This window comes from Cavia porcellus, unplaced genomic scaffold, assembly GCF_034190915.1.
Source record: "Cavia porcellus strain 051 isolate PalLab524CR breed Dunkin Hartley unplaced genomic scaffold, mCavPor4.1 scaffold_17, whole genome shotgun sequence".
Taxonomy (NCBI): Eukaryota; Metazoa; Chordata; class Mammalia; order Rodentia; family Caviidae; genus Cavia; species Cavia porcellus.
Genome location: NW_026947500.1, coordinates 18422744 through 18435409, shown reverse-complemented (window position 1 = coordinate 18435409; position 12666 = coordinate 18422744). Strand labels below are relative to the sequence as shown.

Below are 12666 nucleotides of genomic sequence, written 5' to 3'. Positions count from 1 at the left end.
TGTGTAGGGATCCTCTTGCCTCAGCCTCCTGAGTGCAGGGATTATAGGTATGCACCACCATGCCTGGCTTCTGTTCTTTCTTTTTCTTTTTTTGTCTTTTTCCTTTTCTGTCGGTACCTGGGATCGAACTCACGACTGCCTGCTTGCAGGGCAGGCGCTTATGCCGCTGAACTAAATCCCCAGCCCCTTCTGTTCTTTCTTGAATCTTCCTTCTTTTGATTTCCTTCTTGTTGTTTTCACCCATTTTTAAATTTATATTTTGGGTTTCTCCTATGAGAGAGTCCATATGATAGTTTTCTGATTTATTTCATTTAACATTATGGTCTCAAGGGATACCTATTTCCTACAAAGGACTCAAGTTTAAGCTTCCTTATAGTAAAGTGGTGCTCTGCTGTGTATAACTGCCATGTTTTCTTTATCCATGGTGGATAAAGAATGGGTATAGGATGCTTCCAAGATTAGGTGTCAGGAGCTGTGCTGTTGGAAACGCAGGTATGCATGGACCACTGAAATATAATGCCTTTAACTCTTTTGAGAAGAAAACTAGGAAGAGGATAGTGGGTTGGATGGAATTTCTGGTTTTAGTTTTTTGAGGAGTCTCCATACTGATTTCCATAATGACTGTACTAGTTTACATTCCCACCTACAATGGAGAAGGCTTCCCTTTCTCCCTGCAGCCTTGCCAGCGTTTATTACTGATCGATTTCTTGATGACAGCCATTCTTTCTAGAATAAGTGTTAATTTGCATTTCTCCAATGGCCAGAGATGTCAAACATTTTCTCAGATATTTATTGGTCATTTATACTTCTTCTGAGAGGTGTCTATTCACTTCACTTGCCCATGTTTTGATTTGGTCTTTTTATTTTGGGGAATCTAATTTTTTTTTTTTTAGTTCTTTCTGTATTCTAGATATTAGTCTTCTACCCAAAGTAGGGCTGCTGGTTTTTCCCATGCCAATTCTGTTGGTTGTTTCCTTTACAAGTGCAGAAGCTTTTTAATATAATATGGTCTAATTTCTAGATTCTTGGTACTATTTCTTGTGCAATTAGGGTTTAGTTCACAAAGTCCTTGACTCTGCTTATGCATTCAAAGGTTTTACCTATTTTATCTTCCAGGAAATTATGTATTTCTGTTTTAACAATAAGCTTTTGGATCCAGCTTAGCACATGGTGAGAGATATTGATCTAGTTCAATCTTCTGTATGTGGAGAGCCAGTTTTCCCAACACCAACACTTGGTAAAGAGGCTATCTTTTCTCCAGTGTATGTTTTTGGTTTCTTTACCAAAGATTCAATAGCTGAATGTGCCTATAATTGTTTTTGCATCTTCTGTTCTGTTCTGTTGATTCATAGGTCTGTATTTTTGGTGATGCTATTTTGTTTTCATCACTGTAGCTTTGTAGTATAACTTGAAATCTGGGATTATGATGTTCTTTCCCAGGAATTGCTTTTGCTATGGGATCTCTTCAGATTTTGTATGAATTTTAGGATTGTGTTCTCTAGTTCTATGAGGAATGCTTATTGATATTCCAGTTGGGAATGTGTTAAATCCATGTATCAGCCTCGGAAGTATGGTTGTGTTAAAGATACTCTTTCTGCCTATCCAGCAGCAGGGGTTATTTTCCAATTCCTGATGTCCTTATCAGTTGCTTGGTTTAGAGTAATGCAGTTTTCAATGTAGAAGTCTTTCACTTCTTTACTTAGGTTACTTCCTGAGCATTTCATTGTTTTATGCTATTGTGAATGGCATTGTTTTCCTAATTTCTTTCCTGGGGAGTTCATTATTGGTGTACAGGCACATCACTGATCTTTGTGTGCTGATTTTGTATCCTGCTATGCTTCTGAATTTGGTTATTAATTCTAGGAGTCCTTTTGTAGAATTTTTTGGGACTTCTAGGTAGAGAATCATGTCATCTGCAAATAATGGTAATTTGACTTGTACCTTTCTTATACACATCTCTTTTATTTCTTTCTTCTGCCTGATTGCTCTGGCTAGTGTTTTGAGAACTGTGTGGAACAGGAGTGGTGAGTTTGGACATTCTTGTTCCTGATTTTGGAGGAAAAATGTTTATTAGCTTTTCCCTATTTATTCTGATGGCAATTGGTTTGTCATAGATGCCATTTATCAGATTGAGATATAAACCTTCTATATGTTTCTGGCCCTCCCCCCCCCCAGGGTTTTTATCATGAATGAATGTTGATTTTTGTCAAATGGTTTTTATACGTATATTGAGAGGATCGTGTGATTTTCGCCCCTCTTTCTATTGATGTGACGGATTATATTTATTGATGTGCATTTTGAGCCATCCCTGCATCCCTGGGATGACCCTATTTGATTATAATGTATAATGTTTTCGATGATTTGTTGTATTGTTTGTCAGTATTATTTTGAGAATTTTTGCAAAAGAGATTGACTTGTGGACCTCTTATTTATTTGGTGCTGGGACTTGAACTCACAACCTCATGCTTGCCAGGTGGGCATTGTGCCCCTGAGTTATATCCCTGGCCCTGTGGACCTCTTTTTTGTTTCCGTCCATTTCTGATTTTGAAGTCAGGGTGACGCCATTTTCCAGGAATGACATAGTATTCCTTCCATTTCAACTTCATTGAAAGAGTTTGAGGAATATTGGTATAGTTCTTCCCTAAAGTTCTTGTAGAGTTTAGCAGTGAATCCAGCATTTCTCAGTTGGTAGATGTTTTTTTGTTTGTTTGCTTGTTTTTTTTTTTTTCCTGTTTCAATTCGTTGCTTGTTACTGGATCATTTAGGATTTGTATATCTTCTTGGTCAGTCTTTGTAATTCAGTTGTTTCTAGGAATCTGTTCTTTTTTAAAAATTCTTCAATTTATTGGAATATATGGTTCTCAAAGTAGTTACTAAAAATCTGGATTTTGGCAATGTTCATGGTAAATTCACTTTTTCATTTGTAATTACATTGATTTGAGTCTTTCCCTTTTTTCGTTTTTTTTTTTTTTTTTTCTGTAAGATTGGCTAAGGTTTTCTGTATTTTGTTTATTCTTTCAAACAACCAGGTCTTCCTTTGATTCATTGATTCTTCCTTTGATTGATTCCATTGATTCCTTTGATTCTTCCTTTGACTGATTTCTTTGATTGCATTGATTCCTGTGATTCATTGATTGTTCAGTTTCATTAGCTTCTGCTTTGCTTTTGATGATCTTTGGATTTGGGTTATTCTTATTTTTCTAGGACCTTAAAATACTTCTTGGGGTTCTGGGGGATCATTTTGTTTTTCTGATATGAACATTCACAGTTAGAAACTTGTAAAACTCATAGAACTGCTTTGGTTGTGTTTCATAAATTCTGTTTATACTGGAATTATAATTTGATTCTAGAAATCAATTTCTTCCTTAATTTCTTCTGTGACCCATCAATTATTCAAGAGGTATTGTTTAATTCCCATGTGTTTGCATCATTTCTGTGGTTTCTTTTGCCGTTGATTTCTAGTTTCATTGCACTATGATCTGATAACATGCATGAGATAATTTTAGCTCCTTTGCATTTACTTAAGTGTGCTTCATGGGTCAGCATGTGATCTATTTTGGAGACAATCCCATGGGTTGCGGAGAAGAATGCATATTCTGTTGCTCTTGGGAAGAATGTACATATGAAGTTTGTTCGTTTGAAAGTTTGGTTCACTCTGACTTGTTTTTGTTAATTTTATTTTTGTCTAGTTCATCTATCTGTGATAGTGTATTACTGAGGTGCCCTCTATGGTTGCTATGGTGTTTATCTGCTCTTTCATGTCCAGGGTTGGTTTTATACAGTTGGGTGTGCCAGTATTAGTGTATGGAGTTTATAATTCTTATCTCTCTCTCTGTTGAATTGTTTCCTTCAGTTCAACCCTTCACGTCCCTACAGTCAGTATGTAGTACCTTCTTTGCATCCTCTGATCAGTTTGGACTTGAAGTTCGCTTCATCTGAGAATAGAATTACTGCCCCTGCTTGCTTTCAGGTTACTGATGCATGGAATATCATTTTCCATCCTTTGACTTTAGTGTGTGAATTTCTTTTTGGATTAAATGTGGTTTTTGTACGCAGCGTAGCCCTGGTTTTGTTTCTGAATCCATCCTGCCAACCTGTGTCTTTTGAATGGGAAGTCAAGAGCGTTCACCTTGAGAGTGGCTGCTGACAGACACTGACTTACTTGTGTGTTCTTTTCCTATTGTGCTCTTTCTTTTCTACTCCCTTCTGCTTCACTGTTCACCCTACCTGGTGTATTCATTCTGTCAGACTTTCTGGTACTTTTGGCTTCACTATCTCTAAGTTATCCTTGAGGATGTTCTATAGTGCTGCTTTGGTGGTAATGAATTAAGACGCTCTTTGTCTTGGGAATACTATTTCTCCATCACTTTTGCAAGATAATTTTGCAGGATATTTTGGTCTGGGTTAGAACTTGTTTTCTTTTAGGGCTTGAAACACTTTGCTCTAAGCTCTCTTGGCCCATTGTTTTATACTGAGAAGGCTGCTGTGATTCTAAGGTGTTTACTTTCATGGGTGATTTGTTGCTTTCTCTAAGTGCCTTTGACATTCAGACCTCTTTTGGGACTTCTGTGATTTCGACTGACATGTCATGGGGAGGTTCCTTTCTGAGCATGTCATTTAGGAGTTCTCTTCTATTTCATTTATCTCCTGTTTTATGTTTGGAAAGTTTTCTCCTATTATTTCTGTAAACAGGTTTTTAGACATGCCATTTTTTCTGTCTTTTGATTTTTTTACTAGTTAGTTAATCTTAGGTTAGTCTACTTTGCGTCTGTTGGCTCCATTGTTCATGTTTTCTTGCTGTGTTTAAGGTGTCGCTGAATAATTGGCCCCTGAAAGCAAGCCTATCTGTTGGTCCTGACATCGTCCTCAGATTGGTCACTTCTGCTGCCCGTTCTGTTAGTAGAAGTTTTAATCTGTTGGGTATCTATTTGGTTCCTTTTCATGAATTCCAGTACTTTGCTAACTTGGTCATTTGTGTTTTGTATCATTTTGTTTAGCTCAGCTAGCTTTTTATTGATGTTTCCTGTAAACTTACTAATTCTTTTGCTCATTAAGCCCATTATCTGTTTAATTATATCTCTTTTCTCTTGTTACCCTTTGGAATAATTTGGTAATTTCCTCCTTCTTGATTCCCCGTAGATCAGCTTTGGGGGAGTTGGGAGCTCTCGCAGATGTTTTGTTGCGTGGTCTTCTCACATTTCTACTATTTTGTTTTGTGCTAAGGTTTTCAGGTTGATTTTAGTCGACTCTTTCTAGTTTGGTGATCGCTTTGGTTAGTGTCTGCTGTTTGGCGATGCACTCTGGCTACAGCTCACTGCTGCCCATGGCCTCTGTACCAAGATCCGACCGCCTCTGTAACTTGGGAGTGGAGGACGTGGGGTAGTTGGCTACCACTGAGTTCTCTGACTGTGTTTTCATTTTATCCTTATTCTTCAAGGTTTCTAATATTCTGAAATTGATCTAAAGTTCTGTAGTAAAAATTATTTTATTTCTTTGAAGATATTACTTTATTATCTTTTGATATCTCTTGTTGTTGATAATCTGTTGTCAGTGGAATAGCTAGGTTTTGTTTCATTTCTGGTAATTTTTTTTTTTTTTTTTTTGTCCTTTTGAGGCAGGGTCTCACTGTACAATTCTGCTGGCCTTGAGCTCACCTTGTAACCCAGGCTGGTCTTGCACTCATAACAACCTTCCTGCTTCAGCCTCCCGAGTGCTGGGAGTAAATGTGGTTTTTGTCTTTGGAAAACATCTAAGATTATCTTCTTGCCTTTGATATATCATGAGTACACATGGCACTGCTGCATTTGTTTTTGTTTCTTCTCCCCATAGTTCTGCATCCTTTTAATTGGAGGAGTCAAAATAATGTTTTCTTTTTCATTACCATTTCTTCTGCATCCTGTCATTTTTTCAAAATTGCCCTTCAGTTCACTATCTTTCTTCCTACCCACTTGCCATATAATATATCTACTAGGTTTTAAATTCTTAATCATATTTTTATTTCTAGAATTTCTGTAAGGTTTCCATATTGTTTGTTCTTTTCCCACCCTCCCCTGCCCTCTGGTTAGTCTTGTCCTTTCCTGTCCAGTGTGTTTAGTAGATCCATCCTCACATTTCCTTCCCCGTTGTGCTATTATCCTTAGGTCTTAAGAGCTGTTCCCTCTGCTTGTGCATCTGCTGAGCCCCTCCTGGAGTTTGCATCCTTCTGCGAGGCACACTTTCCCAGGAGATCCATCTCTTGCAGTAACTAGCACGTCCAGGCAGCACAGGTCTCTGTACGAGATGACTTTGTGAGTGCCTTTTGCTGTCACCTTTGTGAATTTCTTGGTTTGAGATTCTGTTTGGTGTCCTAGACCGTGGGTTTAATGTTAATTTGGAGTCTCCCCCCTGAGACATGGCTTGGAGTTTAGGGTTTTCAAGGGAAGCTTTCTGCTTCTCACCTTGGTAGATGGGAGACTCCTGGTGGAGTCTGAAGCTTCCTTGGCGGGACCTCTGTTCCCTGAGCTCCTCAGTTGTCTGTATTGTATTCCCTCCTTCCCATCATTCCTCCTGAGGGGTTCTTCATGATGTTACCAGATGGTCAAAACCAGCGGACACTCTTCTGCCCTGCTCCCAACTGACCTCCGGCAGCACCGCATTGCACCCCTGTCTTGGGGAAGTTCTGTTTCCTCCCGCCTGCCGCTTCCTCTCCTGCCCACTGCTCTCCTGGAGGTTCTGCCTCCAGGGCCTCTGTTCTTGGCCCCGCCCAGAGGCTGAGCAGCCTGACTCCAGCTTCTGGCTCTGCCAGCTCTGATCTGTGCTGTTAGTCAGCTGCTCTGTCCCCGGAGGGTCCAGCCTGTGTCTCACATGGGATGCTAGCTCAGTCCCTAGCTCAGTCTCGCTCTGCTCTGTGCCCTCCTTTCCGCCCCTCCTACATACAACCCCAGCTGCCCACCTTCGCTTCTTCCTGTTCCCTCAATCCCTCTGATGAGCACTGATCTCACCAGTCCCGTCTCTCTTGTCCATGTGTCAGGCTCCCTGAGACACTGACCTTTCTTCCAGTAGCCACCCTGCTCCCACCTTAGTCCCGCTACAGTCCCGTCTGTGCAGTGGTGGACAGAACTGCAGACTGTGTCGCTGCCCTGCTGCAGCTGTTCTGTAGCTCTGGTGCCCTGGGCCTGCAGTGGGAGCCATGACCGGGGTGGACAGGTTTCCTGTCCGGCTGCCAGGCTCCCTGCCCTCCGTCCCCTCCAGAGGCCTCTGCTGCAATAGACCTTCGTCTCCTCTTGGGCTCCACCGGGCTCCATGTGCTGCTGTCTTTCTTCGTAGCATTTCCAGTTGGGAGCTGCTGTGCTCGTCTGATGGAGCCTGTTCCCGGTGTTGTCTGGCTGGGCTGAGTGCCCAGGGCAGCGTCCCCACCAGCAGGGCCAGCAGGGCGGGGCTCTCTCTAGTCCTCCATTTCTCCTGGGAGGTTGCTAGGATACATCCTGCTCTAAGAAGGTTGTTCCTCCTATTTTGTGTCACCTCTCTGTCTCTGGCCCTGTGGTAGCAGTCATGTCCAGTAGAGGGCAGACCAAGACTGGACGCTCACGAGGGTCTCTGTATTCAGTCTGGTAGATAGATGTCTGGCCTTGGTACTGCCACCATCTCTGGGGCAGGAGTGTGAGCAGGAGGGAGACAGAGGGCATGGTGTCGAGGGCCATGGGTGTCACTCTTGACTCCATGCACCTTTGTGCGTGTCCCTCCCTGCCGTGGGACTTGGCAGCTTCTGCCATCCTCTTTCTGCCCCTGGCGAGTGCTCCAGCTGAGTAAAGTTGGGCTTCGCAGAGAGTGGCAAGCCCTATCAGTACAGTAGGGAAACTGAGTCCCAACAGGGATGACTGAGAGAGAGGTCTGCTTGGGTCCTGTGGTTGGGGTCACTGTGCCTGGCAGCTCCTGGGGCTCCGGATGAGGGACCTCAGCCTAGGCCTGGAAGCGGAAGCCACAGTGTCCTTAAGAGGTGGTGTTGGGCTTCTGTGTCCCAGGGCCACGGCGGGAGGTAGGAGTTGGGCTGGGGCCTGGTCTTGCTCTGCAGGAGCTCTCCCTGGACGCACTCCCCAGCATGGCTCATCTCGGGCAGTGCCCAGTCCCACTGTGGGGTCAGCGGGAACATCACTGTGTCCTCAGCCTGGGCTCAGCTGTGGGACAGCGGAAAGAAAGCCCACCCCAGCCACTCTACCATGGCGGGAAGGAAGGCCAGCTCGAAGGGTGCAGCGGCCTCCCTGTCCCTCAGCACCGTGGCCCTGACCTCCTCATCTCAGAGTGTAGCATGGGTGGAAGCAGGGGTACAGGTGGTAAGATTGACGGGGACATCCTGCCTGCTCATGGCTGTCCCCGTGACCCCAGTGTGGTGGCATGGGCCGACTTCTCCAGTGCCCTGGAGGGCCTGGGCATCTCCTGCTGCAACCTTGTCTGGGTGGCTGCAGCGTGGCCTCTGACCCACCTCCCCACCCGCAGTGCTGAAGACGTGGTGTCCCGCATGCCAGGCGGCCAGCTCACGCTGGGCTACATGGAGGAGCATGGCTTCACAGAACCCATCCTCGTCCCCAAGAAAGACGGGCTGGGCTTGGCTGTGCCAGCCCCCACATTCTACGTCAGTGACGTTGAGAACTACGTGGGTGAGTGTGGCACTCCCTTATCTTGGGGGACCTTGGGTTTCTGGCTACCTTCTGTGAATCTCCCCCCCTCCCCCCACACACACACATCCTGGCTATGTTCTGAGTGAGACATAACACATGAGACGCAGGGCTCAGTTTGGGCTCTGGGATCAGACTTCGGGTCCTCGCAGGACAGGGGACCTGGTGGGCCTCTCTTCTCTTCAATTACTTTGGCTGCTATGGAGCACTGGTCTGGGGACCCCTTGACTCTCCAAGCTATGAAATCCACTGTTGTGTGTCCCATGCCTCTGCCATGTGCTGGAAGCCTGGGGGCTCTGGTCCCCCTTTCCATCCTGGCCACCAGCCAGGGACTGGCCTTCCTCATCAGCCCCATGGCCTGGTACTGCTCGCTACCAAGGCCACTTCTTCAGGGTTCCTCTGGACTCTTAATGATGTCTTTGGTGGCTGCTGTCCTGTGTCCACTGGCATCCATGGCCCTGTGACATGGATAGTTGGGGCCATGTGGGTAGAAGAGGGTGTCTGTGTATCAGACGGGGGTCAGCAGTGGCCCCAGCAGCTGGGCCCTGAGGCCCCTGTGTTTTCTCCCTCCACATTAGTGGAGGGAGAGGGGCAAGAGCCCTGAGGACACATGCCCAGAATGGGGAGGCCTGAACTATGCTCAGCGAGGCTGCCCCACTGCTGTGCATGTGACCGTCATCTCTGACAGGACCTGGGGGCACTGGGGGTCTCAGCGTGGTCATCTGTGGGAGTGAGCGCTGGGCCCGACAGCAGCATCCAACTGGGAAGCCATCTTCTTCTGTTTCAGCAAGGAGCAGGGGTCCTGGGCTCTCCAGGGGCAGCTCGCAGACAAACACAGACTAATACCGTGGGGCAGCTTGGAAAGGGATCTGGAGGGTGTCCTCCTGGGCTAGGAGTCCATACTGAGGGTCTACAGAAGCTTCATTCCAAGGCTTCTTTGTCTAGAAGGAAGGCAGGCTGGCTGAGGCAGGTGCTGCCCCAGCCAGAGGTGGCTGCTGGCTCACTGCATGTGTGCACATAGGGTCCCCCAGCACTCCTGTGCTGGTACCCAGCCGCTCCAGGAGAGCACTGTCACTCCTCTATCCCATACCATGCGTGCCCGGGGCGACCTGGGAGGTGAGGAGCACCAGCACTGGTGAGAACTGCTGCTAGGAGCCAGCCATCCCTTAAACCCTTCCCACGCCTGGGGCTCTGATTCTGAGAGCCCCAAAGCTCCAGCTCCTCTGGCCACAAGGGCCCTGCTCCTCCACAGCAGCAGGAGGGTGGGCCTTGGAGCCCACCCTCCTTTCTCTGTCCATCTCTCTCTCTCTCTCTCTCTCTCTCTCTCTCTCTCTCTCTCTCTCTCTCTCCCATGAACCTTTATAAGCACACACAGAACAAGGGCACAACAAACCGCTTGCACCTGGCACTAGCCACTGGAAACCACCGGCCTGTTTTCTGTCAAACTCGCCCCCCACCCTTGTAGTATTTTAAAGCAAATGCTTTTATATATTTTTTTTGTCCACAAAACTCTAACAGCTCACAGATCATTTTTGAAACAAATAATCAAGAATTCCATCCTCACACTCTACAGCATTCACGATAATTCCTTTGCAGCTTGTAAAACCTAGTATAATTCTGTCCAGTTCCCCCCAGATACCTCTTTTCCACCTTGCTGTTTGAATCCAAGTTCAAAGAGGGCCTGCGTGTGCTTCCGGTTTTGATGCATCTGAAGTGCTGTTCCTTTCTGACAGCCCTTCCCACTTCCACTCATCTGTTTGTTGGGGAAAGGGACTTGAGGCCCATCAGAAATTCTTGCATCTGGGACTTGGTTGTTGCTGTCCCTGTGGGGTGTCCTGGTAGGCCCCTGACTTTCTCGTAAACTTGATCAGTGAGCCCTGCTTGGACATGGGTTCAGGTTTTCAGCAGGTCTCCTTCCTGCATGGGTGTGCAGGACCTCAGGGGCACCTCAGCACCAGTGGGAGCTGGCACATGGCCTCCCCTGCTCTCAGAGGTCAGAGTCCCTTACTGTGCATCTGGGTTGGCACTGTGGACTGCTTGTGCGATCTGTCCTTCTCCTGCCTCTGCTCTTCCTGGGTCTTCTGTGAAGAACTTACCCTCTTCAGTTATTGGATCATTCAGTTATTGGAACTTTCTTCATCAGCTATTCCTCAGTTGACCAGTTTTTAGAATAATGCGTTGTTCCCTATCTGAGTCAGCTTTCTGTTACTGAAACAAAATCTCTGAGGCAGTGAATGTTAAGGAAAAGGTTTATTTGGGGTCACAGTTCTGGATGTTCCAGGCCGTGATCCATTGGTTCCATAGTTTTGGGTCCCTGATGAAGGTGGCACTTTGTGGCAGGAGTGCATGCTGGAGCAAGAGGAAGAGGAAACCGGGGTCCCCAGGTCCCCTTCAAGGACATGGCTCCAATGATCTAAGGACCTTGTATAAGGCCCCACCTCCTGCATAGTGCCAGGGACTGAGAATTTAACACAGGGACCTGGGGGGCACTTATCCAAACCATAGGAATGTGGGGCTCTTGGCTATAGCATTTCAGCTGTAGGTATGGCTCAGGTATTATATGGATGTGCCATCAGAAGCAGACTTGTTCACAGGCATCTGTGTGTTTATCCGCTGACCTGGCCCCCCTTGCTGGGGCCTGAGATTTGCCACCAGGCCCTGTGGCAGTTGGAGGGTGGGGCCCTTGGCAGTCAGAATTGAGAGGAGCAGCAGCAGGGAAGAGCTTAGCACCCAGAGCCACAGGGTCCACCTTCTCATCCTTGCGGGCTGCTGCATGGGCAAGGGCACACAGTGTCCACCCATGGCCAGAGCAGAGGGAGGTCCTGCCACCTTCTCCTCACACCCTCCTGCTGCCTCCCCAGGGCCAGAGCGGAGCGTGGATGTGACAGATGTCACCAAGCAGAAGGGCTGCAAGATGAAGCTGAAGGAGTTCGTGGACTATTACTACAGCACCAACCGCAAACGGGTCCTCAATGTCACCAACCTTGAGTTCTCCGACACCAGGTGACAGGGCCACCGTAGGTGTGGGGACTGCTGTGCCTGGCTTGAGGGCCTCTCCCTGCTCTGGGCTGCTGTCGGGCCACATGGAATGTGCCCGGTCCGCTTTGCTGTTTCTCTTTGAACATGGAAAACTGAGGGACAGTTCAGACCAAACAGAGAGCAAGGAGACAGGTCCTGTGTGGTGAGGTGCGGAGTGCCTCTTCCAGGTGCACCCACTGAGGACACAGTCACGCTCGGGACCCACTCGTGGACACGCAGTACTGTAGCACACGCACCCACTCACCGCACTCACCAGCGAGCTCATAGTCATGCGTGGACACACTCACCACACACCTGCAGCGTGCTCGTCCTCACCTCTGCCTTCCAGTCCCAGCTCTGCGCTGTGCCGTCCTCGGGTCACAAGGCCCCGCTGTCCTTGTCCTGCTGAGTCCCACGTGTCACTGCCATAGCCCAGGCCACTGTGGGTGGAGTGCCTCCCTCAGGCTGGTCACGCGCTGGCCCTACCCCATCCCCAGGGCCGTGCACTCCCTGTGCTCAGCGCCTGCTCTTCCCACCCCTCCCTGGACTCAACTGCCCGCCTCCTGGCCCTTGGGAAAGACCCATAGTGCTCACAGCCTCAAGTGACAGAGGAGAATTTTGTGTTGGCCTCAACTTTCCCTTTACCTACTTCTGAAAAATATGCAAGATAGTGTGTATGCAGCAGGAAGTGATACAGAGTGAGAGAATTAGCAAAACCTCCCAGGAAAGAGGACGCAGGACTGCCAGGAGCCGTGGAAGCACTGACCTCAGCTCTTACTCCAGCTTCCCTTCAGAGGAGGCAGAAGGGAGAGACTCGGAGAGGATTTGCTCCCCAGCTGTGCTCCCCACCACTTGCTGTGGTGCCGGGGGACGTGCTGAGTCGCATTTCTATCAGGGCAAGGTGGTGCTTTGGTCTGGGGTTCTCCTCCCCACCGACAGGGACACCCCTTTGCCTCCTGTCCTCCTCACTCCCCATGCCACTCTCAGGACTGCTGGC

At 47.5% G+C, this 12666-nt stretch overlaps 1 protein-coding gene across 2 annotated transcripts in view; it reads left to right on the top strand.

Moving 5' to 3' along the window:
• Phf2 (PHD finger protein 2) overlaps positions 1–12666 on the top strand; it is a 93255-nt gene that overhangs the window by 60850 nt on the left and 19739 nt on the right. For both annotated transcript variants that reach the window (XM_063227318.1, XM_063227317.1), the window contains exons 4-5: positions 8473–8633; positions 11513–11654. In XM_063227318.1, coding sequence (XP_063083388.1) covers positions 8473–8633; positions 11513–11654 — 303 coding nt within the window. The remainder of the gene's footprint in view (positions 1–8472; positions 8634–11512; positions 11655–12666) is intronic.